This window comes from Anabas testudineus, chromosome 17 (assembly GCF_900324465.2).
Source record: "Anabas testudineus chromosome 17, fAnaTes1.2, whole genome shotgun sequence".
NCBI classification, from domain to species: Eukaryota; Metazoa; Chordata; class Actinopteri; order Anabantiformes; family Anabantidae; genus Anabas; species Anabas testudineus.
Genome location: NC_046626.1, coordinates 15,366,518 through 15,391,678, shown reverse-complemented (window position 1 = coordinate 15,391,678; position 25,161 = coordinate 15,366,518). Strand labels below are relative to the sequence as shown.

Sequence of the window (25,161 nt, the reverse complement as noted above, 5' to 3'; positions counted from 1 at the left end):
CTCAAAACTGAACTTCAGCTAGTGAATACGGGCTGGTTGAAGCGATCCATCTTCTCTGATGTTGTGATATTTTTTTCTTATGTGAGAGTTACTACAAAGAGCATCGTAACTGCACAAATCTATAATCAATCAAATAACAGAAACAATAAAGTTTAGTTCACTGGAACCACAGTTGTTCTGTGCATGCTAGGATTAAGCTGCATTAAGGATTTCCCACTGAGGGATAAATGAGGGACTGATGTCACCGCATTCAAAGGGCCACAAAGCAGCACAATGTTTTGGCAGATAGGATAACTTTCAGTACAAGAAAAGACATTTTTTCACCTGTGTGAAAACAATATGACCTGACCTAATATCACATTAATTGCGTTTTAATCCAACGATTACGTGTCTGATTTCTGTGCACAACAAGATATTTGGCTCGTGTGACATCCACCGGTATCCGTGTTCTCACACATCAAATTAAAACATTGTTTCCGTGGTTTAAACAGTATGACTGTCATGACTAAGCAACCTTTTATGCAAAACAATCCTCCCTGGCACCGTGTCAGACGCTGGATTAACGGGCATCAACATCAAGCAAAGACAGTAATAGGATAAAGCTTCAGTGGGAAGAGCACAAATAGACGTGACCAGGTTGAGGTAACGTCAACGACTACCGTCCACGCACAACACTTTGTTTATTCCTGCCAGTGAAGAAGCTCCTTCAGCCTGCTGCTGGTAAGTTTCTTCTTTGGGATGGTTCCTTTGAGCAATGTTTTTTTATTAACTCTCCTAACTTAGCTTAATAAGATGTTTTTCCTTACATCATGATGAACTCAAGCTATATTTATCTCCTTTGTCTTTCAATATAAAATTATGGGCATGAATAAACAATTTCTTGTTATATCTGCTGCACTCTGTAAAATTATACATTTGATTTAGGCTCTGATGATATCAACTAGAATATATATTAGATCAGCTTTAGCATTTGTTCATTGGTTGTACATGTTATCTACACCCCATGTGTTGTGAATATGGATTCTAAAAATGCTGAGCATCTAAACAACCTTAAATCCGTAATGGAAATAAACTACACACACCCCCCATTTGCTTTAAATCCCTGCTGGATGCCACCTTGTGTAACTCCTCTTGTTGCTGAACTGGAGCAGAGCCTCAAGTGAAGTGAGACAGATGAGTTTAACTTGATGGTTCTTTGGCAAAAAACTGCACATAAACAATTTGCGATTTCAGAATCTTCTCAAGGGGTTCTTGTGTGTGTTGGGTTTTTGTGCCTTGATGGAGCCTGACCTCCGGGTACAGCAGATTTTCCAGACATAAACAAACTGAGGTAGACCCCACGATGTATCTGATTAGGAGCCTCATCCCTACTGCTGACGTCCTCATCGAATGGCTGAAAGCAAAGAAACCTAAGGCAAAGTTATTCTCATTCAGCCTAATGTATAACAGATAATACAATTATACAATTCAAATCAAGCAGTGGGAGGAGATGGTTACAGCAATAAAATCAATAAGATGTAGTGCAACACAACAACGTAGAGTGAAACTAAATATTCAAATTCAAATATTCAAGTTTTTCTAGGTTAAGAATCTGATAATATGATAAATAGTTTTTATGGATTCTGCTGAAACTCATGTTTGTGTAACCAGCTATACCAAACTGTCCTTGACCCATTTCTTATTTGACATCCAAACCTGAGGTACAGGTGATTGTAGTTGACAGCCGTGCAGCGCCACCAAGTGGCAGACCTACTTATGACCGTGTCCTGTATTGTTGATATTTAATCATGCTCAGACTCAAATCCTATTAACTTTCTGGATCACTTCTGATAGCACCTGTTGTTCTATGTGTATATGTACAAACGCATGCACACACAGAGTTGTGCGTCTTCGTGTTCACTTTATATTTGCACCTCCTGCATGTCTTTTCAGGCTGTTTTGTTCTTCTCCACCAATCACTGTGACTGAGCTCAAGGATGAAGCTGCTGCTCGGTTTGGCTGCTCTGGTGGTGACACTGGGTTTCCTCAGGTGTGCTCCTGAGGACCAAGGCATCTCAGAGGACACACTAAGGCGTGAGTTGGTGCAGAGGAACTCATATTTGTGTCTCTTATGGAGCTGATATAAACTGTAAATACAGTATCATGCATTCAGTTATTTTATAGAGAGCAGTTTTGATTGTTGTTCATTTTGTCCAGTGCCATATCCGTTCCATTGCAGTAAGAGTTTTAGCTACATTTGCCCCATTGACTGTGAAAAATGTGGTAAGTGTTAGAAAACAACATCTCACGCAGGTTTTCTTCTCCTTGTTTCTTTCAGAGTTATCTATGGACGGTGAGAAACTTGTGGATGAGGAGGTGAACAGAGCTCTGTATGGGGTGAAACAGATGAGGGAGGTGATGTGGAGGAACGAGCAGAAGCACGAACACCTCATGAAGTCACTTCAGCACAGCAGTGACAAGAAGAAGGTAACACCTTCGAACCTTTCCCAAAGACACAAACACACCACTAGATAATGAAAACACGTTGAGTGTTAATGCTTCTGCCACCAGGGGGCAGCACAACTGGCTAAGGAGGTGACTGACAAGCTGGAGGAGGCAGAGGAGCAGTGTAAAGACTCCCTGCAGTCTGAGTGGGAGGAGTGCAGACCCTGCCTGGAGGATGCATGTAAAACATTTTACACCTCCACCTGCCGCAGAGGATTTGCAACTTTCCAAGCCAAGGTATCAAAAAAATCTATATCTCCAGCCTCTCTAACCTTTGACTTACTCTAACAGGCTCTACTGAAAAGTTGAAACTTTACCTTTCACAAGCGTTCACTTATTGAAACGCAACATATACAGACTAACTAACAGTGAAAAAAACACACTTCCATATTGTAGGTGGAGAATTTCTTCCGCAGAGTGTCAAGGCGCTTCGGCCCCCGTGAACCCCGCATGGATGCAGGGGACATCCTGGTGAACCAGGAGCCCGAAAACACAGACACAGAGGTTTCACGCATCGAGGACTCATTCAATCACCTGATGAGCAAGGTGGGCACGCTGGTGAACCGAAGTGTCGCTCTGGTGTCCAGGATGAGAAACAGGCTCGACAAAGCCCTTCAGGGAGCCTTCCTGAACAACACCGACCTCCTGATGGAAGAAACCACCCCCGATCCCTACTACCCAGCACGGGACTCTGGCTTTCTGCAAGGTGTGGGTCTGGAAGAGGTGATGGACTCCTTCTTGGACTTTGGCAAGAGTGTGGTGGAGGAGTTTGAAGCTGTGGTGACCCAGGTGTTTGATGGCCTTCATGAGGCTGTGGAAGAAGAGACAAAGAAAGGTACACCAACAGCAGCTTGTCGGAAACACTAAAGTCCAAAAGAGTCTGAAAACCTGATAATTATAGATTAAGCTGGTTGCATATATTAATTTAAAATATCATGATTAGTTGAAATGAAACTTCTTTGGTCTCAGTGGCACATGGTGGAAAACTGTCAAACATTAAAAAACACTTTCCTCTTTGGTGCAGGGAGGAAAAGTTTCCCCCATTTCCTGCAGAACAGAAAGTTGTGTAGAGACCTTCGCAAGCAGACCTCAGAGTGTTGGCAGCTACAGAACCAGTGCGATACCTGCCAGGGTGCCCTGATCACAGGTGAAGCACCCCCACCCACCCACACACACACACACACACCACACACACACACCCACACACACACACACACACACACACACACACACACACACACACACACATTAACACACACACGTGACGGATCTTTCTGATTGCAGAGTGTCCCGCTGTCCGTGAGCTGCACATTGAGCTGGATGAGGTCTCCCAGCTACTGGACGTCTCCAGAGAGCAGTACGACGAGATCCTGTCTATTGTTCAACACCACACCGATGAAACGGTCAACTGGGTCAGTGACATGGCCGCTCAGTTCAGCTGGGTCGCTCAGGCTGTGAACAGCAGCAGCACTCCTGAAAACATCTTCCGCATCACCATGGTGAGCAAGAGGAGAAACTAAAGGACAGGAGTACTAGTAACGGTTATCATGAGAACCGAGACCAATAGTACTCAACATGTTAAAATACTTAAGATGAACAGCAGTATATTTACGGCACCTTTCTATTGTAGCTTTGCAAATTCGAAACCTCTACAGTAGCTTTTCATTTTCTATCCAATAATGATCAAGAGAGTGGTGAGGATATGACAGTACTTCTTTCACTCTCCAGGTGGAGCCAAAGAGCCACAATGAACAAAACGAGTCCATCACTGAAACCAAGGTGGAGGTCAACATCCTGAACTCTCCTCCACTCATCATCTCTGTTCCCAGAGAGCTGGATCTGCTTGATCCAGCCTTCATCCAGCATGTGGCCCAGGAGGCTCTGAACAAGTACAAAGAGATGGTCAGGTGAGAGCTTTGATAAGGACAGGTGTCATCCACCATCTATTGTGTCTACTGTACATTTAATGGTTTCTGAATTTAACAAATTCTTCTTCCACACAGGTATGAAGATGAATAACTGCTCCCAACACTTTGTATTTTGAGCTCAACTAGAACACGTGTTTCTGTGTGATGGTGTAGTCTAATGTCAATACAAGTGAACAATGTCAATTATTACCATTTACTTAATGTAAATTGAATGTTAACGTCTTACCTGTTGTAAAAACTGTGTACATAAATAAAATACAAATAAAGGTGTGACTGAATTAAAATAAAAAGCCAGAAAATGCAAACAGGCTTCACAATAAAAGTCTTGACTGCCACAAAGATATCTGAGGTTTGAATCTGAACAAGGATCATTGTCTGTCACAGGAAAGAAAAGCTTTGAGTAAAACTTTTATTTTTTTATCTGTACAAAATCATATTAGTTACCATTCTCAGTAAGTTCATTATCATCTCCCCACTAGTTCGAGTCCCAACTTTTAGGAACAATCACATATTAGGTTCTCGTGAGCGACACAGAAAGAAATGTAAAAAAACAAAACAAAAAACAAACAAAAGAAAAAGTTCACATCTTTGTCCAGTCCAGTCCTTAAGCTTTCTTACTGAATCGCATCTTCTCTGAATCTCTTCTCACACGTGGCTGGACAGACAGTTGGAAGTACCTCTAAAAACACGTTAACATTTTTTAAAAGTCTCATTTTCTCAAGGGGGAATTGAAATTCGGAAACCATGATGGAAGCTCTACGAATGCAAGCACCATTCGAGATGTTCTGATAAATGTCACTTGTTGGTTTTTGCATAGTTGCATTTACAAATGAGATTTGTGTTGCGGCTCTGGATAACGTGGCCTCCAGCAAACACAGAACTAGAGACAATGAAGGTATGTTTAGTCATAGTTGATGGGAGTCTAGAGAGAAGAAGACAAATAAATATTACAGCTGTATATATGCTTTACATGATGATATGAATTCATATCTAACAGTTCGGTGTACAATCTGTCATGGGATGACTCATCTATTTTCAAAGTCAAACTGTGTAGATGTGTGCATTAAAAAGACAACTATGTTAGTCTGTTTGCAGCAAACACAGTTGTGCACCCAAGACAAACTGAAATGCACTTAAATTTCACAGCTGAAATGTCCATTTTAAAACATTTATCAATGAACCAATACCTCTTTATGATTTAAAGTCCCTGTTTAAATCAAAAAATACATAAGAGCATAATAAATTGACTTGATTTGCCATTCAAATGACCTTGTTAAAAAGAATCGTACAAAACATTTTAATATTTCCCCCCCCATTCGTTCTCTCGATCGCACCTGCTAAAAATACATTTTATGCCTCATCTACTTTGACCTGTACATTCTTGCATCTGTACAGTACAGCTTTTTCCTCTACTTGACATCAGCCTTCTCTATCAAAGCCTTACAGTCACAGCACATACAAGTCAACCACAGTTGTTGGTCACTTAAAAAAAAAAAAAAAAAATGCACTCTTCGACCTACATATGCAAACCAAACTCATTTACATATAAAATATCTTTACTTCAATAGCAAAGAATTGTGTTTGCAGGAAAAAATAAAAATGGGGATTTCGGAGAGGATTGGTGAAAGTGAACCTTTAAAAAAAAAAAAAAGTAAAGTAAAAACTGTGCATCTGCAAGTAGATTTGAAACTAGAAGAAAATCTTTGTCCAAAATCTCTTTTTGATCACAGTGTTGTGGCCAGTCCATGTGGATTATTCTGATTAGCAGGGTTCCCCGAGCTTAACGTATCGGCACCAATTTACACACCTAGACATTTTCCTTAATATTTAGTCTCTGGGAATAGAAGGGTCAAACCTCTACTTTACAAAACATTTTCTTCTTGCATTTGCAGGTATGCCAGTGTGGTTGTGGACTAGCCTCACAAAGTGTCTGCAGCCTTTTTTTTTAACTTCTCTGTTAACTGAAGTTTGAACTCTGATAAAACAGAGTTCATCCCCAAATCCACCAAACTAGAGGTTGTCGCCTGGCTGGTACTGTGGCTCTGTGGCTGTAAAGTAGTCTTCCAAAAAGGACTGGATGTACTCGAATGTGGGTCTCTCATCGGGTTCCTTCTTCCAGCACTGCCTCATCATCTCATGAAGTGACTCGGGGCAGCCCTGGGGACAAGGCATTCGGTAACCTCGTTCTACCTGCTCAAGTACCTCTCGATTCACCATACCTGAAAGAAAAAAAAAAAAAGAAATCATGTGAGCAGACTGTGTTTATATCGATTTTTATAATACAACTGAATTAATCCATTCTCAAATCCATAAATCCATTCAAACAACAAATGTAGTTTGTTACTTTCCAGTGCTGAAAGGTACAAAATACAGAATAATTCATGCATCAATAACTGTAAAGTGAAATGATCCATTCGGCATAAGCAGCAATCTGTACAGTTTGTACACACTGAGCAAAAACACTGAGGTTTGGCTTTAAGATGGATAACATATGGTGGTGGGGAAGATTATCCATCCACTACAGCAAATCTAAACAAATACCAAACAGTGCTGCTTCATCTTCTGGCCTCTTTCAGCCCTGCTCGAATACCAGAGTGTAGTTTCCTTCCCAAGACAGGAAGACAGTGATCATGAACCCTGTGACACAGAGCTCCATGGGGAGCTCAACTGTGGCTAAAAGAGGTTATGACACAGAATCAATGGCACGGCTATAGCTGCATCTTCCCTCCCTCCCTCCACTCCTCCACCCTCCAACATCTCTCTGTGGGAGAGTAGGGATCAGATTATCTCACACTTGGAAAGAGGAAAGGCCCAGAGCAACTGCTGAGAGCAGGATATGGTGACGGTGGTTAGTCAGATGCTGAAGTGTTAGCATGATTTATACTTTGTGTCTGAAATCCTGATCCCTATTAACATGCCTGTCCCGTGTCTGAGTGTTTAAAAGTGAGTAAAATAGAATCAGATGACGTGTTTCCAAGCAGACGCTTCTACTCCTGCCTCCTACTGCGTCTAATCTGTCAAGCAAGGAAATAGAAGTAGGACTCCCCAAAAAGACCAGTGAGTCACAGAGCAGTTTTGACAAGGAAAGAAAGGGGGTTCGCCCCTAGAATTTGTAATTTGTAGCTCTGGGGTGAATTAATCAGACTGCACTGGCCACAGGAGGCAGATGGCCCTGTACAAGAGCTGGTGGTTAAATCTGCCATATGGCACAGTCTGTAATCAGTCCCAGTCAACCAGTCAGTCACAGCAGACACACTGCAGTTCAGCACTCAGACAGCAGGGGGCAGATATGAGATGGAAGAGAACAGGGAGAGGGATAACATGTATAAGGGGGAGGGGGGTGCTTTCCCATGTCTTGACAAGTCATTAGACATCTGCCTTGACTCATCCATATGCAGTTCTATTTTGATTTGCTTGTGTGAGAAAATACTATTAAAAGCTTCTCCGTCAGAACAGGATGTTGGAATAAACCCAAGTGAATGAATGAATGAATAAATGACTGAATGAATGATTCCTGTTTTCCAGGACTAAAATTTTAGAGAACGTGCACTGTGTAGCTCTTATCCTTACCAGGGTATGGTACTCTGCCCTTGGTCACCAGTTCAGTCAGTAGTATACCAAACGACCAGACATCTGATTTGATAGTGAAGCGGCCGTACAGAGCTGCTTCAGGGGCTGTCCACTTGATGGGGAATTTAGCACCTGGAACAAGAAATGAAGAATTAAGCAAGAAGAATAGAACGGAGTATAATGTAATTTAGTTCAAGTATGGATGAAATGTCCTAAAGAAATAGGAAAACAGATGTCGGGCTGCAACAAGAAACAAGTTCTACTACTGATTGATCAGTGGTTGGTTTTTAATAATAATTAGTTTGGTCTAGAATCTGAAACAAGACAATATTCATTCAGAAAATTATGGCGTCACAAGTCAGTTCACTTCTTTTAGCTCTGAAACAAGCGTTAGATGTAACAAATGAACAGAACGTACAGAGAAGACATTGCGTTATAAATTGGTTGTCTATTTATAGCCTGTGCAGATCCTCAGTGAGTCTCTGTGCACCGAACACATCCGGTTCTTAACACACACACACAAACACACACACACGGACCTTGTCTGGCGGTGTATTCGTTGTCCTCGATGAGCCGAGCGAGGCCAAAGTCTGCGATCTTGCACACCAGGTTATCCGCCACCAGAATGTTGGCAGCTCTCAGGTCCCTGTGGATGTAGTTCATCCTCTCGATGAAGGCCATGCCGTCTGCAATCTGGGGCGAGATCGAACGGGAGACAAGACGATCACATCAGGATAGAACCAAAGTAAATTTTAATTAGAGAAGATAGATAAATCGTCCATTCAGGGTAAATATACTTCACTGATGTTAAATTTGACCCAGATTTGCACACCAACATTAACAATGTGTAGTAAAAGGAGATTATATGCAGTTGTGACGAGGAGATTTAATTGGATAAATCTTTAAACACAGCTATCCAACACCTCCTCACACTCCCTGTCTATTCCCTCTGAGGTGTCTCCGGGTTTCGGTGCGCCTCGGTCTAATTCTCAAACACTTTTCCACTCTGTTGAATGCGGAGAAGAGGGAGCCTGGGACCGTGGAGAGGCGAATTAAGAGCAGATCACAGTAGGTGACTGAACCAGCGAGTTTAAGTGGCCTCTCATGAGCACTGTTTAAGTGCCACAGGCAGTTAAGTGGTGGAAGAGGAGGGGAGGCACATTCAGCAGTGAGGAGAGAGGCAGGGGAGGGTAGAGATGTCAGGTTGGATATTAAATAAATATGACACAGAGATGGAGAACAAAATGAGCCCTTACTCACAGGGAGTGAATGTTTGAGTCATTCACACCTACACACTCTCTTTTCTCTCTTTTACTCTGTTTTATTGCTGATTCTGCCTTCAGCAGCTGGGCAGGTAAGAGGCACAGGGAGTTTCTGTGCCATTGTTAGTATTCAGAGCCTGTGTTTTGATCCTACCTGTGAAGCCATGTCCACCAGCTGGGGTAGCTTCAGATATTTACCATCACCCTCCTTCAGGAAGTCCAGTAGACTACCTGCGAGGAATTTCAAAGACTACTGTCAAGCAGAATCAATACATAGATCTGTGTGTTCATGTTTAAACAGAATGTAAAATGAAATGCAGCATCAGATGTCTGTGTTGCTTTCTGTTTTGTTTTCGTCTTTTACAATAGGAGTTCAGTTCAAGAGCCACATTAATTTACTTTACTCAAGGTTACAAATTACTGCTAGTGCTACAAAGTACAAGGAAAGTAATGAAATTTGATAATGTTTGAGATGTTTCATGCTACATAGTGACATCAGCTCAGCACAGGCCAGGGCTTAGGGTGAAGACCGTGTGCAGTAGTGCTGTAGGGATGGCTAAGGTCAATGCATCTGTGCACTTTACGTCAGCTAAGTTTGATAAGCATCAGGTTTGAAATCCTTCCATTACTACATGAAACGGCATGACTTTGCAATGTCATGTTTTATAACTACAACAGTGGTTAATTAATCCATGTTAGATTTCAGTATCGTCGCTGGTGTGGCTCTAAAAAGAGCTGCAAGGTAACGAAAACACACTGGGTATTCTGTTATTACATTAAACATCCCCTACAGGCATGCTATGTTAAAAAAAAACAACACTGTTTGCAGTAATCATCTGTGTCTGAAAATAGAAAGGAAAACAGCTTTTTGGTATCAAAGCCACACAGCCATCATCAATGTGAAGAAGCCTTATTTCAGTAGCTCCTGGCCTGGTTTTGCACGTTCAATGCGCCTTTTATCAATGACCAGCAGTTTTTATACGCCACTCCAGTACTCCAGTCTACAAAGTCCCAATTTGTCCTCATTATTAGTTTTTATTTCTCTGTTCCTTTATATCCGTTTTTACCTTTTCCCATGAACTCTGTAACAATGTAGATGGGTTCCTCAGACACCACCGCATACAGAGGCACCAGTTTGTCATGTCGGAGCTTCTTCATGATCTGGGCCTCCTGCAGGAAGGCCTCTGGAGACATGGTGCCTGGTTTCAAGGTCTTGATAGCCACTTTAGTAGTGCCATTCCACGTGCCTTAATAAAAACAAACAAACAATGTTTTTAATCTTATTGAAAATACACAAACAAGCAGTGCGTTTGTGCACTCTTACTGAAAAGTATTATCGAGGAAATAATTAATTTAAGATTCATCTAATGGAACTGTTTTAAACCTTTTAAATGATTGAAAAGTCAATACTGTTCAGCCAGTGATCTCTGGCACTGGCTGAACAGCAGCTCAGAGCAGAAAGAACACAACAGCTTAAATAATCAGCCACTTCCTGGTTGACAGCCACTTACTCACGCCCTGCTTACATACAATGAGCTGAGGCAGGAGATCTACTGCTTCCGTCATAAAGCTGACCTTCATGAATGAATCATAGTGAACAAACTGCATAACACACGAGCTGAAGGACAATGCCGGGCAACGCTATGCAAACATGTAATAGAGAATACACGTCTACAGGACGTATTTAAAAACATAATAGACAAGCACGTGAGCTGAGAAGGGATTTTCACTGTCACCAGCAGAAAATCCATCAAGAGCAGACAGTGCAGGGAGAGACACAGGGATTCCTGGGATTGCACAGTAGAGGCTTGCAGGTCGAGGCTTGCTGCAGGCCAGGCTTAATGAAAGCGTGAGTGATGAAAGAAGAGAACTGAAGCGTAGGAGGTGACCTGTGATTACTGAGCTGTTTGTGTGTGTGCATGTGTGTGTGTGCAATCAGTAATCAGTACATCAGTATGTGGGCCAGTGTGGCAGCAAGGCAGGCTCTTTAAGGTTGGTCACACAAAACTGTATGAATCCTGCTACTCAAGTCATATGCATGTAATACATCTGAACTGTTTCGCATTGAAATGAAGTTGTTCTAAATAATGTAGAGTAAATACTTTGTACACCCTAATGGTCGTGAACGTACACTGAATGTACATGTTATTATTCTTTACTAACTGATTATCTGTTTCTGAGAGTCTGGTGATCTATGTGTGTTGCCATCACAGGATGTATTGTATGTGTGTACAATGCATTTTGCAGGTTTAAGTCAATCAAGCATCCATTCATCTCTACCGCTGAGCAATCTACATATGCTCCAGTGTGAACAGATGTATTTTGGAAATGTCTTTTAATACACTTCTACATAAGCTTTTCTTACAGATAGAATAAGAACAAAAAAACTCTGACTGTTTCTGTGTGAGGAGGAAACTTGTCAGCAAACATTTCATAAAGAGAAGTAAATTTAATTAAATGGCAAAAAAGTAGATTCTACTGTTGAAAATAGTTGCTAATTTGCAAATCCACAGTTTTCTTTGTCTTTTATGACAGCAAACGGAAACCGTGTTCTGACATTTTCTGGAGCAAATTAATAATTGATTATTTAGGAATATATTCTGCTAATTAAGTGCGACATGAAGAGGTGGAAGAAGTTCATGTGGAATTTGTGCAGTGTTGACCTTTGAGGGAATGAAGGAAGTCTGTAACAGACACATCATGTTATATGTGTCCTATAATCTTCCAAAGAAGTATTAAGGGCTCCATAAAAAGATGCAGCACGATTTGCAGGCAGCTGTTAAACCGGAGTTATCAACACATATACTGTGCTTTACGTGAGTAAACTGTACTATAATATTGTGCAGTTAGTGCCATGAATCATGCCATCACCAAGACAAAATACCAGTCATCTCATTAAACCTTTGTATAAGACCTCTGCATGGCAGATATGCATGTCCACTGAAGGTCCCTTACCCATCCAGACTTCACCGAAGCATCCCTGGCCCAGTTTGACCTCCAGTCGAAGGGACTCTCGCGGGATTTCCCAGGCATCTTTAGCTAGTCCCTGAGTCTGAGGCTTCACTGTGGGGCACACAGTCGTCAGCCTGTAGCACAGACCATCCGCATGTTCTGGACAGGAGCAGACATGTAAAAACACAGGGAGAAAAGAAAACAGAGAAAGAATGAGCTTTAAGCTGGAGCTTGACTGCGATTGGCCAGACAATCCACACCACCAGTCGGCTGAACAAAAACACGATTAGTATTTGAGAAGTACGCACACAGCCCTAGCAGTGCTTTGAGCTATACTACACTGGGTTGACTGTAAACACGTGATGCAAAATATGCACAGTGCTACGTGACAGGTACAGCAAACTACAATCAAACCACAGTGAAGCTGTCGATATTGCCCTCACTGTCACAGAATACTCATGACCTCTTCATAATGATTTCTGCATGGAATTTAAATGCTAAAACACTTAACAAGGGATATGAGTGAGTGCGGAGCTTTGAATTCACCAGTCATTTCTAAAGAGCACTGCTTTGAGTACATGCAAGCAGGTCAGTGTCAGCAGCACAAGAACAGAAATCAAAATGTTAAAGCTTCTTAAAGTAGTTCTTCTTGTGACAGTCCACAGGGGATTTTTAGAAACAGCTGCCTGCTCATCAATATTGTGCAGATTACAGCAGGCTTAAGACTGCTTTTTTATGATTTTTCTGGCCTTTTTTATGCCTCTCTTGGCTTACGTCTCACATGGTTTCGCTTTTTTGGGACTTTTTTTGTCGCGACTACGGAGCTGTGTCCGTGTCAGTGAAAGCACTGCTTGCAATAGGTTTAGAATCACCATATAAAAAAAAGTTAAACATATTCAATACATGTCCCAGCAGCAGATCTGCAGCTGAATAATGCATTTTCCACTGCGAGCGCTGAATTCGTTGGCTGAAACAGTGCATGAAACAATAGGGAGTTCTGGAAAAAGCCTTCAAAAATCATGCACTCGACAGGTTCACAAAATATCAGTCTGACAGGAAAAATAACCAACTTGCATTGAGCTGAAGGATCTGTCAACATGTAAACAACAATTTGTCTAAATGCTACCTGCAGGGGAATAAGAGCTGCATACCTGTGTAGTGTTTCACCAGCTTCTGTAGTGTCTCAAACTGGGCTCGAGTGGTGATGTAGTAACCACCGTTGTCCAGCTTTCGGATCTTGTAGTGTTTGACGTTGTCGCCCTTCACTTCATCCCAGTCCCGGATAGACAGAGAGTAGGCACCTTTGAATCACACAGAAACCAGATAATGATACATACAGTTGTAAAAGAGACTCAGAAACACCTTCCAAAATATTCCACTTCACATATGACTTTCATCAACGTCCTGCAGCCCTCAGATATTAAACAGCAGCATTACAGTGCTGATTTCAAGGAATAAACCCTCTTACCTTTGGTTGTCTCGCTCTCTCTTGCCAAGAAAGTGCCCCGCTGGTTCCCTGGAACCAATAACAAACGCTCTGCATCTTTGCGGCCCATTTTACCAAAGTACCATCTGCGAACAGGGAGAGAAAGCCACACAGTCAGTCACAGGAGCTCTCACTGATTTATAAGGCACAACAAGTATGTTTTTAGTTGTGCACTGAGAATATGGTGCAGGTGGTGGGATATTTAAAGGCTGGTGATTAGAAAGTTCTCTAGCTTTATATGAATCCCATCATAATATATTAAACATCACGTGTTTTTATATGGTTACCTTCAAAGTCAGCAATTAAATAGCTTAGAATCTCATTCAAGTCCATAGTTTACACCATGCTGCCGGTTAATACATATTACAGCTCCATACAAGAACTACATTATATTTGTACGTGCAAATAACGAAAGAATTTGCCCTTGGTTTTAAACAATCAAATAATCAACCGTCTCTTGTTTAAAAAGAACAGTCTCTACAAGTCCCATCATGTCAGAAACAAGTTGAACTGTATTTCATCACAGGTACATGTTTTTCAGAGGACTGCAGGCAAAGTTAACTGGCTGGATTAACCAGTGCTTTTTAGGAGCAGTTCAAATAACTCATGTTATTAAAATGGCTGCCAGACAATTGGAAACGAGGCCAAAACTAACCGTCTCTGACAGCACAGTCCGTTAACATTTCTGTCACTCTGGATAAAGAGCAGGTTCAACAGTGGGAACGCCACCGGCACCGAGTAACAATACAAGACTCCATTGTTTTAGATTCACAATCGTGTAAGTGCTGGGGTAGACAAAATGTGTGAACACAGAGGGAGAAAATAAATGGTAAATAAGGATAAACAGATTGTTTTCTTACTCTTCAGCCTGTATGGAGTCGGCTGGGGCCACATAGTTACTGGGGATATAACCTTTCTGTCCGGTGTTGATGGAGCGAGCCTCCCACCAGTCACCCTCCCTAAAGGGAGAAATCAGTAATTATAAACACACAATGTAGACACAAAATGATGACCCACTCTGAAAAAGACTAATGCCATAAAAGCAAAAAATAATTAAGTGTTAAAAGTTGCTGAACCATGACAGGAACAATCATATTAAGGGGGAATTTATAAGCCATGTCAGCGACTTTCGATTGTTTACTGATATAAAAGTACAAATATAACAATGCAATAACATTATGTCAAGTCCTGCATTCAAAGATTAAAATTAATTACAAAAGTATCATAACAAAATATATCAAAAGACCTTTTACTGATATAATATTATAGAAAACATTCACAGATTGTTAGTATTAATGAATCAATTATTTCCTAGTCTGGAAGACTAAGTCTGCCTTAATTGCTAATTTCATTAACTAATGTTTCTCTGGAGAAACTTAACAGATTTTTTTTCTTCCCTGATGACACGGGCATATTTCAAGATGATAATGCCAGGATTCATTGGGCTCAAATTGTTCAGGGAACATGACAAGTCATTTTAACACATGGATTGGCCAACACAGAATACAAGAATACAAGATCTTGTACCGGAATAAATGTTGTGACATTGCAGAAGTTTACTGAAACAATGCCACGGTGAATGTGCGCTGTATTCAAAGCTAAAGGAGCTTCAACGAAATATTAGACTGTGTGACTTTTCTTTTTTAGACGGGCAGTGAATTTATAATAGGATTAGAAATTGTTTAGGCCTATATTCAGCTGAAGTCTGCTGACGAGTAAAGCTTCGGTAAATGTTATTAACATGAACTGTATAGTAAATGCGTTTGCTGCTTTACTACTAATAGTGGTACATTTTAATGCATCGCTAGTACAATTCCCTGAAGTGGAGGAATGATTTGTGGCAGGAGAAAAGTGATGGGGACTAAACAGATGGCCCATTAAAGGAACCCATTAACCCAGACAGATTTTAGCCTGAATATCAGAGATACAATGAGGGATTAAACACACACACACACACACACACACACACACACACACACACACACACACACACACACACACACACACACACACACACACACACACACACACACACACACGATGTTATTTGCACAAACATAACCATACGTACATATAAATTCTCACAGCAGGAGTTTCACAGTGTAAAAGCAAATGTACTCACGTGTTGTTGATAATCTGGAAGCGATCCCCCTTTTTGAATGACAGATCATCCGACGTCCTCGCTTCATAGTCGTACAACGCTACGAAAAACGTTACACCACCTGAGAGCAAGAGACATGAATATGTGATAGTTAATCCCACACAGCCTGAAAAATCTAATATGTAAAATATATATACACAAATAGGTATAAAAAATACCTATTTGTTAATTTTTGTACTTTACACTTGATTGGTTTTTACTTTTTTAGCTAATAAAGCATACAACAGATCAACAATTATGTTAAAATATTTGACATAATACAACTCTACTACTATTACACTCTTCTTCTACTAAGACTACAACCAGCTATCTTTATTCTGAGAACTCATGTGGCAAACAATATTTTTGACTTTTAACCATCAGTTGTATCACTTCACTATCACAATTCAGTGAATCAGATTGTTGACACTTAATCGTATAATATAAAGGACAAGAGGAAACTCCAACCAACCAACCAGAATAGGATGATATTACATATCATGTCACTAAGAGTCTTTTTCATTACCAACAAATCTCCCAAAAGTCATTCTAAGCCTTGTTGGAACTAAAACTTTAACTTCTTTGGCTCTGAAGAGGCAATCCCTGCATATGTTTCCTATATTACAGACCTGTTTGGAGTTTGTTTGGTCTTGATGTTTTGGCTCACTCGTTTTAGTCTGATTTGCATAACATCTGCTGCTCATAACACCCTGTGCACAACTAGTGTTCATTATCAGTTGTACACTGATTTGCACCTAATGACAAAGTTATGAAATGTTGTTTTGAGAGTATTAGGTTTGCAAATTACTTGAACAAATTTACATTCCTCATTTTGGATAAAATGTTGAAGTAAATTTCATCCATCTGTTAGATACGTAGAGTCTGTGGTCCCATGTTCCCCTCTGGAACACACCCTCTGCCTAGACTGACCTGTGATGACACTGGGGAAGGGACTGCTCACAGCCACTGAAGTGAAAGAAGTCGAGGCGCCGCCAAAGGGAGTCATCACTGAAGTTGCACCACCAAATGGTGTGAGGGCTGCAGCATGACTGTTGTAGCTGTTGTTGTGTGTCTTCATAGCTGGTGAATGACCCATCAGGGTGGGATCGGGCCCGTAGTGGCCCAGGTGGGCGTTGACCGGCGTAGCATTTGAGTTGTCGGGTCTGTACTTCAATGCTGCACCCTTGTCCTCTTTACTCCTGACACAACCCATTGTCAAGCCTTAAAGTAAAAGTAGGAAAAAGAAGTTTGGTTGTATTTACAGAAAGAGAAATATTTTAGAAGCATGAGTTTCAGAATCTAACTGTATAGTGACACAAGACTGTGAGAAAAAGGCAAGAAGACACAATGAAGCTACTTTTCACATGGAAAACTTTCTATAATTCAGTAACATGGTCTGTGAAAAGCATTTAGACTTTAAATTAGCTTCAGTTCTTGTTGGACTGTGTTTAAAAATGAGGAGGCACCACACCATGTAATCTCTTCTCTCATTCAGTCACTCTTTTCACTGTCTGCAGCCTTTTGTCCTGCAGATGCACACTTGTAAAAACATGATACATATGGCATAGAAATTCTGTAGGAGAAACCTACCTGGGGAAAATCGCATTTCTTGTTTACATGACAGTTTAAGAAAACAGCTTACATGATAGATCTGAGTGTAACTGGGTTACTTATGTGTTCCTGCAGCAGGAAGATTAAAATATTTCATGTATGATCTGCCACTAACATCACAAGTCATGAGGTTACCACTGACTCAGAAATTATCATAGATCAATAGTGTATTGGTTCATAACCAAAGGGCCTGAGTTCATGCTTTGTCATTGGGCTGAGCTTTAATCACAATGCAGAGAAATAATTTTAATATTGTTCATGTTGGCCTGAGGCTTTTTGGAGCATCTCACCATAACTCTGCCCTTCATACCGAGTACACACCAATGAGTGACCTCACATAACTTCACAAGTCCCAACAAAAGACCTCGGCTGTCAAGGCAGCGGCCGACGAAACCAGATCCTGTTACACCCAATGGCCATTTCAGCTCTCCCCTGTGATCACACTATCACTGACACAGATTTGAGAAGCACAATTTGGTGTCAAGAGGTGCTGCTCTCCCCTCCTGAGCTTACTGATATATGAGACAATCTGGGTGTGTGTGTATTTGCTGCACATTAAGACTGTGACTAAATTACTTCACAGCAATAAAAGGATATGATAAAATCTCTGGTCATTTTTTGGCTCAGTTGGTGTTCATCTCTGAGTGTGAAACATTATTTTTAATGTTATTAGAAGGAGTAAGATGCTCCTCATAGGAAGAGAATGTACAGTGTGTCAGTTTATGAGCAAATGAATTGAACTGTGAACTTTCCCACTGAGCACAATAAAACAAGCTGCTCACGCCAAGACTGATCAAGTGTCAATGACTCACATCCTGGCATTTGTAAAATGTTACAACATAGTTTCATATGTCTGTCAGCGACAGGCCGCACACGCTGATATATGTAACTGCGTAACAGACATTTGTGCTCCTGTCGTTCACAAATACAAGGTGACCGCCAGTGTTTAAACTGGTGTGGAAAACAATGAAAATAATATCCTCTTGAAACTATGGCCTTTGCTTGTGGAGGGCTACGACGAGACCAAATGAGGGTCAACAATCAATCTATGGATCTGCATATTTTACATGGGTGGTGTATTGATTTCCTCCTATGAACAAAGAATATTGACTGAAAGCCAGCGCTGAGGCAGCAAAAACAGGCAGTAGGATGATTGAAAGGGGCTGTAGGAGGGATGGCCATGAATTATTATAAAAGACGTTAAAAAGACAGGAAGCAGAGGTAAAATGTAAATGAACCGGGTTTAATTTTCTGTTTAGTCATTTGTAGTTTGCTGTAGTCATGATTTGTACTGTGAACAACTGTGTGTCAGTAATGCTTCCACTTAATTTACCACATGAAAATTTTAAAAAGACAAGACACAACCCAAAAAATGAAGATGTCAAAGTACTTTTTCTAATACTACAAATGTTTCTATTGATACTGTAGATAGTCATTTGTTGCAGCCCTATTTTAGTATTCTAAGACCTACACAAACTACTTATAACACCCTAAATAAAGTCACTGACAACAGAGCAGGAGCCAACATAAACACAACCAGCACCTTTGACCTTATGTTGTCGCACATGTCAACCACTACACACTTCCAAATGCTCAGAACACTTAGTGGCTGACCCCATCGCTAATGCTACAGCAAACTAAAAACTGACCTGAAAGAAAACACGGTGAAAGAGTGTCGCTGTCGTCTAAAGATGGTATCGATGGGTCTAATAGTCAGCTGTGTCCTGAAAACAAATTCTCCTAGCTGGAACCAAGAGTAAAGAGTGAGGACTAACATGCATTTTTTTTTAAATCAATATAGCTACAAACTCCTTCACCTATCAGTAGTTTCATCTTATGTTTAAGAGTTTGCTTAGGACATCTATTTAAAACTCAAATAAATCTCAAACCTCTACATTCTAGTTGAGCCCTTTTAAATTTAACCACCAAACTTTTCATATAACCAATGTGCTACCCAGCTTTTGAACCACCCATGGATTACTGCGCTCTGTGAGGAACAGAGGACTCACCTCCAACCGTTTAGTACCACAGAGAAAGGCTTTTGGTTTCCTCTCTATTCTACCCTGTCTACCTTTTGTTATGGAAAAAGAGAAAGTACTTTGTGGTGCTCCCCCACAGATTCACAAATTCCTGGACTATACAATCCCATACACATGCAAACACAGAGCAGCACAAATGTTAATAAAGGCACAGACACACTATTCTTAATTTGGAGCCGAAAAGCCCAACAATAAATCAAACCAAGTGCTCCAAATACATATTCAAAGCTACCAGATGCCTCTAAAGACGGGGACAGATTTACAGCTGCAGCTGGTATGAATGGACACTTTCATCCCTGCACAAAACTAAATACAATCACAGTTGTATACAACATATGCTAGTTAGTGGGTAACTGCATCCAAACACTTCAGAGTGTCAAGAACACACATTTGTATCATGGAGTTTCTCTGAGGGTCTCCCCTGCCCCCCGCCCTCATCCATCCATTCAGCTACGGAGTATTTCATTCATATTTAGCCTCGTCTTACATGACATGTCTGACTCCCAGTAAGAAAAAAACATCCATAAATCATACAAATCAGTGAAAGTCTGAGAACCTTTTTAAACAAAAGAATGATTACTGCCAGTGTTTTTCCCCCCTTGTTTGACAAATTTACCAAAACTAATGATGGCTCTAATCAACCTCACTGAAAAACCCCATTACAGGCAGATTATTGTATCCTCTCTCAGATGGTTTCCTAAATGAGGCTGATACATAAACAATGAGATTAGCAGGAAGAAAAGTGCCATTCTTTCAGAGGCTCTCAGGGAGCACAGTAAATACCCCCTTGAGCTCAAACAGAGATGTGGGTCATGGATCTGACTCAGATACTTTTTGTAAAATGTGTTTGCTTAACTAGAACTCTTAAGACCTCTGAGACTGATAAACAGTTTAAGATACTTCACTTACATAACCAACACTGTATAAAACTCCCTTTGTATCACTGGTGAAATTTCTGCATCTACACTATTAAATAACACACAGTTAACACACACATAAGAATGCAGAGACATATTGAATGTTACTAGAAAAGGAAGTCAATTTATGCATACTCCCACTCAAATAATCCCAGGCATACTGTACTGGAGAACACAAAAGGCGGTGTTCAAACAAATGCTGGAGCCGGACCCTATCCAAGGACATGTGACATATGAGGCTGTGTGCCAGACTGCGAGCGATGCCATGTCAGATTAAAGAGACAGAGGCTGATGCTTCCCACAGGGCCCAAAAGGAGAGCTTCAGAGAGCGTTCAGCGTAGCTGGCAAGCAGCAACATTCAGGAGGTAAAATCCCAGCAGTGAATGTCGTGGAGCCACATGGTTAGCTCTACACGTTCTCACATAGAGAGCAGCCAGTGGGTTAACACACAGCTACGTTATGTGTAGAACATGTTATACAGAGTTGCATTAAGAATCAGTACAATTATATCAAGAGTGGGGGGAAAAATGGCAAAGAAGAAGCGTGTGACACAGCTCTTAGCTCCTGTTAACTTCCTGACTAATCTGATAAGATGCAACTGTACTGGGAGAAGTCATTTCACCTTTGAGTCTTGTGTGATCTTTACAGTGATTGTGGACATAACTGTGAGGGAAAGGCCACGCTTCCAGGGTGTGAGAACATACAGTCAATGGACCGCAGATGAGTGACACTTTACTTTGAATAAGTACTTGTATCAACACTCAGTACTGTTGTGCAAAAATCTCCTTCACAGCCTGCACCACAGTAAAGAAATACCCTCCTAGTCAGCACTGAAGACTAGATTATAAGACTGTGTGAAGTGTTTGTATTCAAAACAAACAATTACCTATGATAATACCACTAGAACTAGTTATAAATGATACTATGAAGGGGCTCACATTGCTCGTTTTGACCAACAAATAGTCAAAAATCTGTATGCGTTAATCTTCTAGTGATTTAAAACAGAAGAAACTGAAACTGATTTACTTTTGGCATTGCTGCTTGACAGTTTACTGAAACGACTAATTGATTTTTACAATGCTGTGGATGTTTCCCATCGATCTTTGAACACTACAGGAAAGGTCGATGGGTAGATGGAGTTTTGGCCGTAAGAAGCATGGACGTAGAAGTCCACCAGCCAAACTTACACATACTTTAAAAAGATAAATCAAGCACATGAGCAGGAAAGCTAAGCTGACAGACCTGCTCCGTAAACACTGGCCACCATCGCAGAGAGACGAGAAAGTACAGGGGGCTGCAAACCATTACTGAAGCGTAACTCAGTAATTGCCCTGGCACACTCTCTGACATGCAGCTCGGTCTTATCTTCAGGGCAGCCTGCCATCTCTGCCAATCACAGTGAGTGGAGGGGGCCGGCGGACGGGAGAGAGGAACTTCCTTCCGAATCCATTCATGCCATTGAGGCCACCTGCTGTGCCTGTCAGAGACTGGAGTGAGGCTGGGAGAGAGAAAGAGCCATCTTCAAGCTATTTTAAAAGGAAAAGCTCCTCTTGTTGTCCACGTCCAAGACTGTGGATGTCCGAAATCTCAAGATTCTCTCTGTGTCGACAAAAACGGAAACGTTTGTTCAGGTTCTCCATCGTGTGGGTTGTTCTGACTTTGGTCTTTCCAAAACCTGAAAGCCCCTTGTGAACAAACTGTGATGATACTGTAGAGTCTGATTCACACCATGAGGACACTCGACTCGCGGGGAGAGAGAGACTCCTCCATGACTCTGGTTAAACTCAAATCCCTGAACCTTGGCCAATACCACCTGTTAGTGCTCCTCAGTCCTCTGCCAACAGCCTTCTCCATTCCAGCTGTGTGTGTGTGTGTGTGGGAAGGAGACATGGCTGTATGGCCAACTGGAGCTGTCCTAACAGCAGGATTACCATGGAGGAGGATTATCGTGGCACCAGAGTACAGCACACCAGCAGACACATGCACAGTGAGGGGCTCTGAATACACAGAGACCTCCACCAAACACAACACAGCAGCAGCATTTCTGTGTCACAGTCCTTCTTACAAAGAGTTGGCTTGAAACCACCGAGAAAAGGCGTGGACTCCAGGGGTTTGTGTCACTTTGGAAACTCTGTTGTAATTCAGCTTATCATGCAATAAAGGCCTGCAACCACCGAGGCCTACAGCAGCTGATCGTGTGTGTGTGTGTGTGTGTGTGTGTGTGTGTGAGAGGTAGGGTGAGGCGCACAGAGAAGTTCAAGTGGTTCAACTTTGTTGTACGAGAGAAAATCAAGCTCACATTTGAAACGAAGCTGTGAAATCTGTAATAAAGTGCGATGCGATTTGTTATTGCGCTTGTCTCCTGGATAAAACAGAGCAAAAGCAACACTGTAGCCTTGTTTTTCCTTATTGTTGCCTTTCTCCCATCGAGGATCCACATGGATCCGGTCTAGGATCAGGGTTTATTATCAGCCCCTCTTTAGTTACAGGGTAACAAACTCTCTCGGCCTTTTCTTTTCTCCAACTTTCTCCAAGTGTCACGACACCTCGAGGCCCCGTTCACTGCTCGTCCAGGACGTTACAAAAAAAGGGACTTTTATTGTAGGGGGGAGCGCTTCTTACCTGAAAAAGCGACCGTAGCAGGGTTGTACCTCGGCTACATGCGTCCTGTGGTCTCTTTCTCCTCGGGTTTAGTTCACGTCGACACACCAAAGTAGAGGAAAAACCAAGCAGCCTCACGGACGTGGAATCTCAGTCTTCCGTCTGTCCCATACTGACTACTTCACCAGCTCAAACTCCTCCGCTCGCTTATATCCCGGTGAAATAAAGATAAACCCGCCGCCTGGCGACAAAGACGGCTCAATATGGCGCAGTAAGCGCAAAGCAAAACAGTTAAAACATCCACAAATCACCGCCTGCTGTTAGGTCAGTGTCGTCCTGAAAGACACACAACAATAGCCGGACTAGCACCGAGGAGCAGACGAGGCCAAAGAAGGAATCATGCTGCTGCGTTCACGCACCCGCGTTAGAATCGTACTTCCAGCGCTTCAGCTGATCCCGGAGCACTAACACGCCCTTTTGACTTCATGGCCCCTTAATGTCCATGTGCTTCTATGTTTCTTACGACTAAATAGACATTTCGCTATCAATAATAGCATCTTTCGTGTTTGCCCGTGCCATGTGTAAATGAGAGCTGCAACTAATGCTTTCTTTTTTAATGCTTGGGAATTTGTTGGTGTGTAAAAATACTGAAACACTCCTGCAGAGACCATGTCACGGAATTGCTGCATGGCTCTGTATGACCAACAGAAAACCCTGTGATATTCAGCTTAGAATGATACAAACAAGCTAGGAACTACAAATATGGACGTTTTGTCAAAGTAGTTGCTGTATTTATTTTTTAAAGGTGATTGTCTAATTATTTAATGTGTATTAATCACTCCTGACATGGATATATCATTCTGCAACACAGCGTAGAAAACATTGCTTGTTGCCTTTTAATTTGTGTTTTCAAAAGTGTATTGCTTAGAGATTTTAGAGAATTTAGTACAACTTCACAAATAACACCTAGCATTTCCTTTTCAATTGCTTCACATGTGTAGGTTTAACTGCATGTTCTTTATTTTCCACCAACCCTTGAACGTCGCACGGTATTCTATTGAATGGCTTTCCCGTGTGTCCAATATGGCCGACGTCCCTGTCTCAGATTAAGGACAAACCTCTCCACCTTGGTCTGTTAAAACACAAAAAGCTGCTCACATCCTTATCACGCGATCCAGTCATGCAAAAAAAGATTTTACCCTGCATTATTTAGACTGAGGCTTGTTCTTGCATCGTGCCGTTTAACCTTTGAACCTCATTCCCAACATGCGAGCGTCTGGCGCCCCCTAGGTTTTATTGGCGGGTGAAGGAGGTCAAATGTGTAATTATAGTCTCCTTTTAAATTGAAATGCAGGCCTATGCAGATCCAAATGAAGGGTTTCTGCAGCACAGGCTGTAAAACGGATTGCAGTTAACATATGTTACATGATATAAGCTGCTATTTATGGCTTCAGTGGCTTCCAAAGGTAAATGGAGTAAACCTAGCACTATATTACTGATGCAGGTAGTTATAGAATAACAAAAAGCTGGGGCAAAGCTATTTTTGAGCATAGAGGGTGATTTTAAGACTGAATAATGAAGAGCAGGTTCAGTGGGTGAAGACGGTTTGAAGGGATTTGCTGGCCCCTGCTGGCTCTGACTGCTCTGTGCACAGACAGCACTGCAGGTTGACTTCAGGGGGACCACCACAAAGAGGCTCCAGAGGGAAACAAGATGCAATTTACCTTTTTATTAACAACATCACAATGGTTTGTGCTTGTTTTTTGTGTCACTTACTGTTTTTTTTCTAAAACTGTTTTTTAAACATACCTCTACAGAGTTTTCTTTAGTGAATGAAACATGTTCAGTATTGAATTTTATTTAAACCACTGCCTCATTATGATCAATAATTGACATTAATGCTCAAACAAAATGTAGTTCATAAGATAATACAACTCCAGCTACTGTCAGGTGAAAGGTTTGGTAGGATATTTGGATTTTTGTGTTTGAGTTTAAGGGGTAGTATCTAAATGTTTTTGACCGAGGCTCCCTCTTCTAACCAATCAGACAATAACATGTCATTTCATGATAACACCTACCTGAAGGGTTGGTGGTGGAGTGTCCAGAGCAAAGCAGAGCTGTGTCAAAGCAGGGGCAGAGTTAAATCAAATTAGTTTTAAAGTTAAGGAAGT

The 25,161-nt window shown here is 41.4% G+C and overlaps 2 protein-coding genes across 2 annotated transcripts; one reads left to right on the top strand and one right to left on the bottom strand.

The window, feature by feature from the left end:
* The first annotated feature begins 648 nt into the window (after positions 1–648).
* On the top strand, positions 649–4,531 carry clul1 (clusterin-like 1 (retinal)). The gene is made up of 9 exons (XM_026373997.1): positions 649–720; positions 1,933–2,073; positions 2,318–2,466; positions 2,551–2,721; positions 2,881–3,319; positions 3,509–3,631; positions 3,769–3,983; positions 4,213–4,391; positions 4,488–4,531. The coding sequence occupies exons 2-9, from the start codon at positions 1,977–1,979 to the stop codon at positions 4,501–4,503; spliced, it is 1,389 nt and encodes a 462-aa protein (XP_026229782.1). The 5' UTR covers positions 649–720; positions 1,933–1,976; the 3' UTR covers positions 4,504–4,531.
* Positions 4,532–5,108: 577 nt separating this feature from the next.
* yes1 (YES proto-oncogene 1, Src family tyrosine kinase) lies at positions 5,109–23,394 on the bottom strand. The gene is made up of 12 exons (XM_026373986.1): positions 23,012–23,394; positions 16,753–17,043; positions 15,805–15,904; positions 14,543–14,641; positions 13,665–13,768; positions 13,348–13,497; positions 12,200–12,355; positions 10,312–10,491; positions 9,399–9,475; positions 8,522–8,675; positions 7,983–8,114; positions 5,109–6,631 (listed from the first exon to the last, which is right to left on the bottom strand). The coding sequence occupies exons 2-12, from the start codon at positions 17,033–17,035 to the stop codon at positions 6,423–6,425; spliced, it is 1,644 nt and encodes a 547-aa protein (XP_026229771.1). The 5' UTR covers positions 17,036–17,043; positions 23,012–23,394; the 3' UTR covers positions 5,109–6,422.
* Between the last annotated feature and the right edge of the window lie 1,767 nt (positions 23,395–25,161).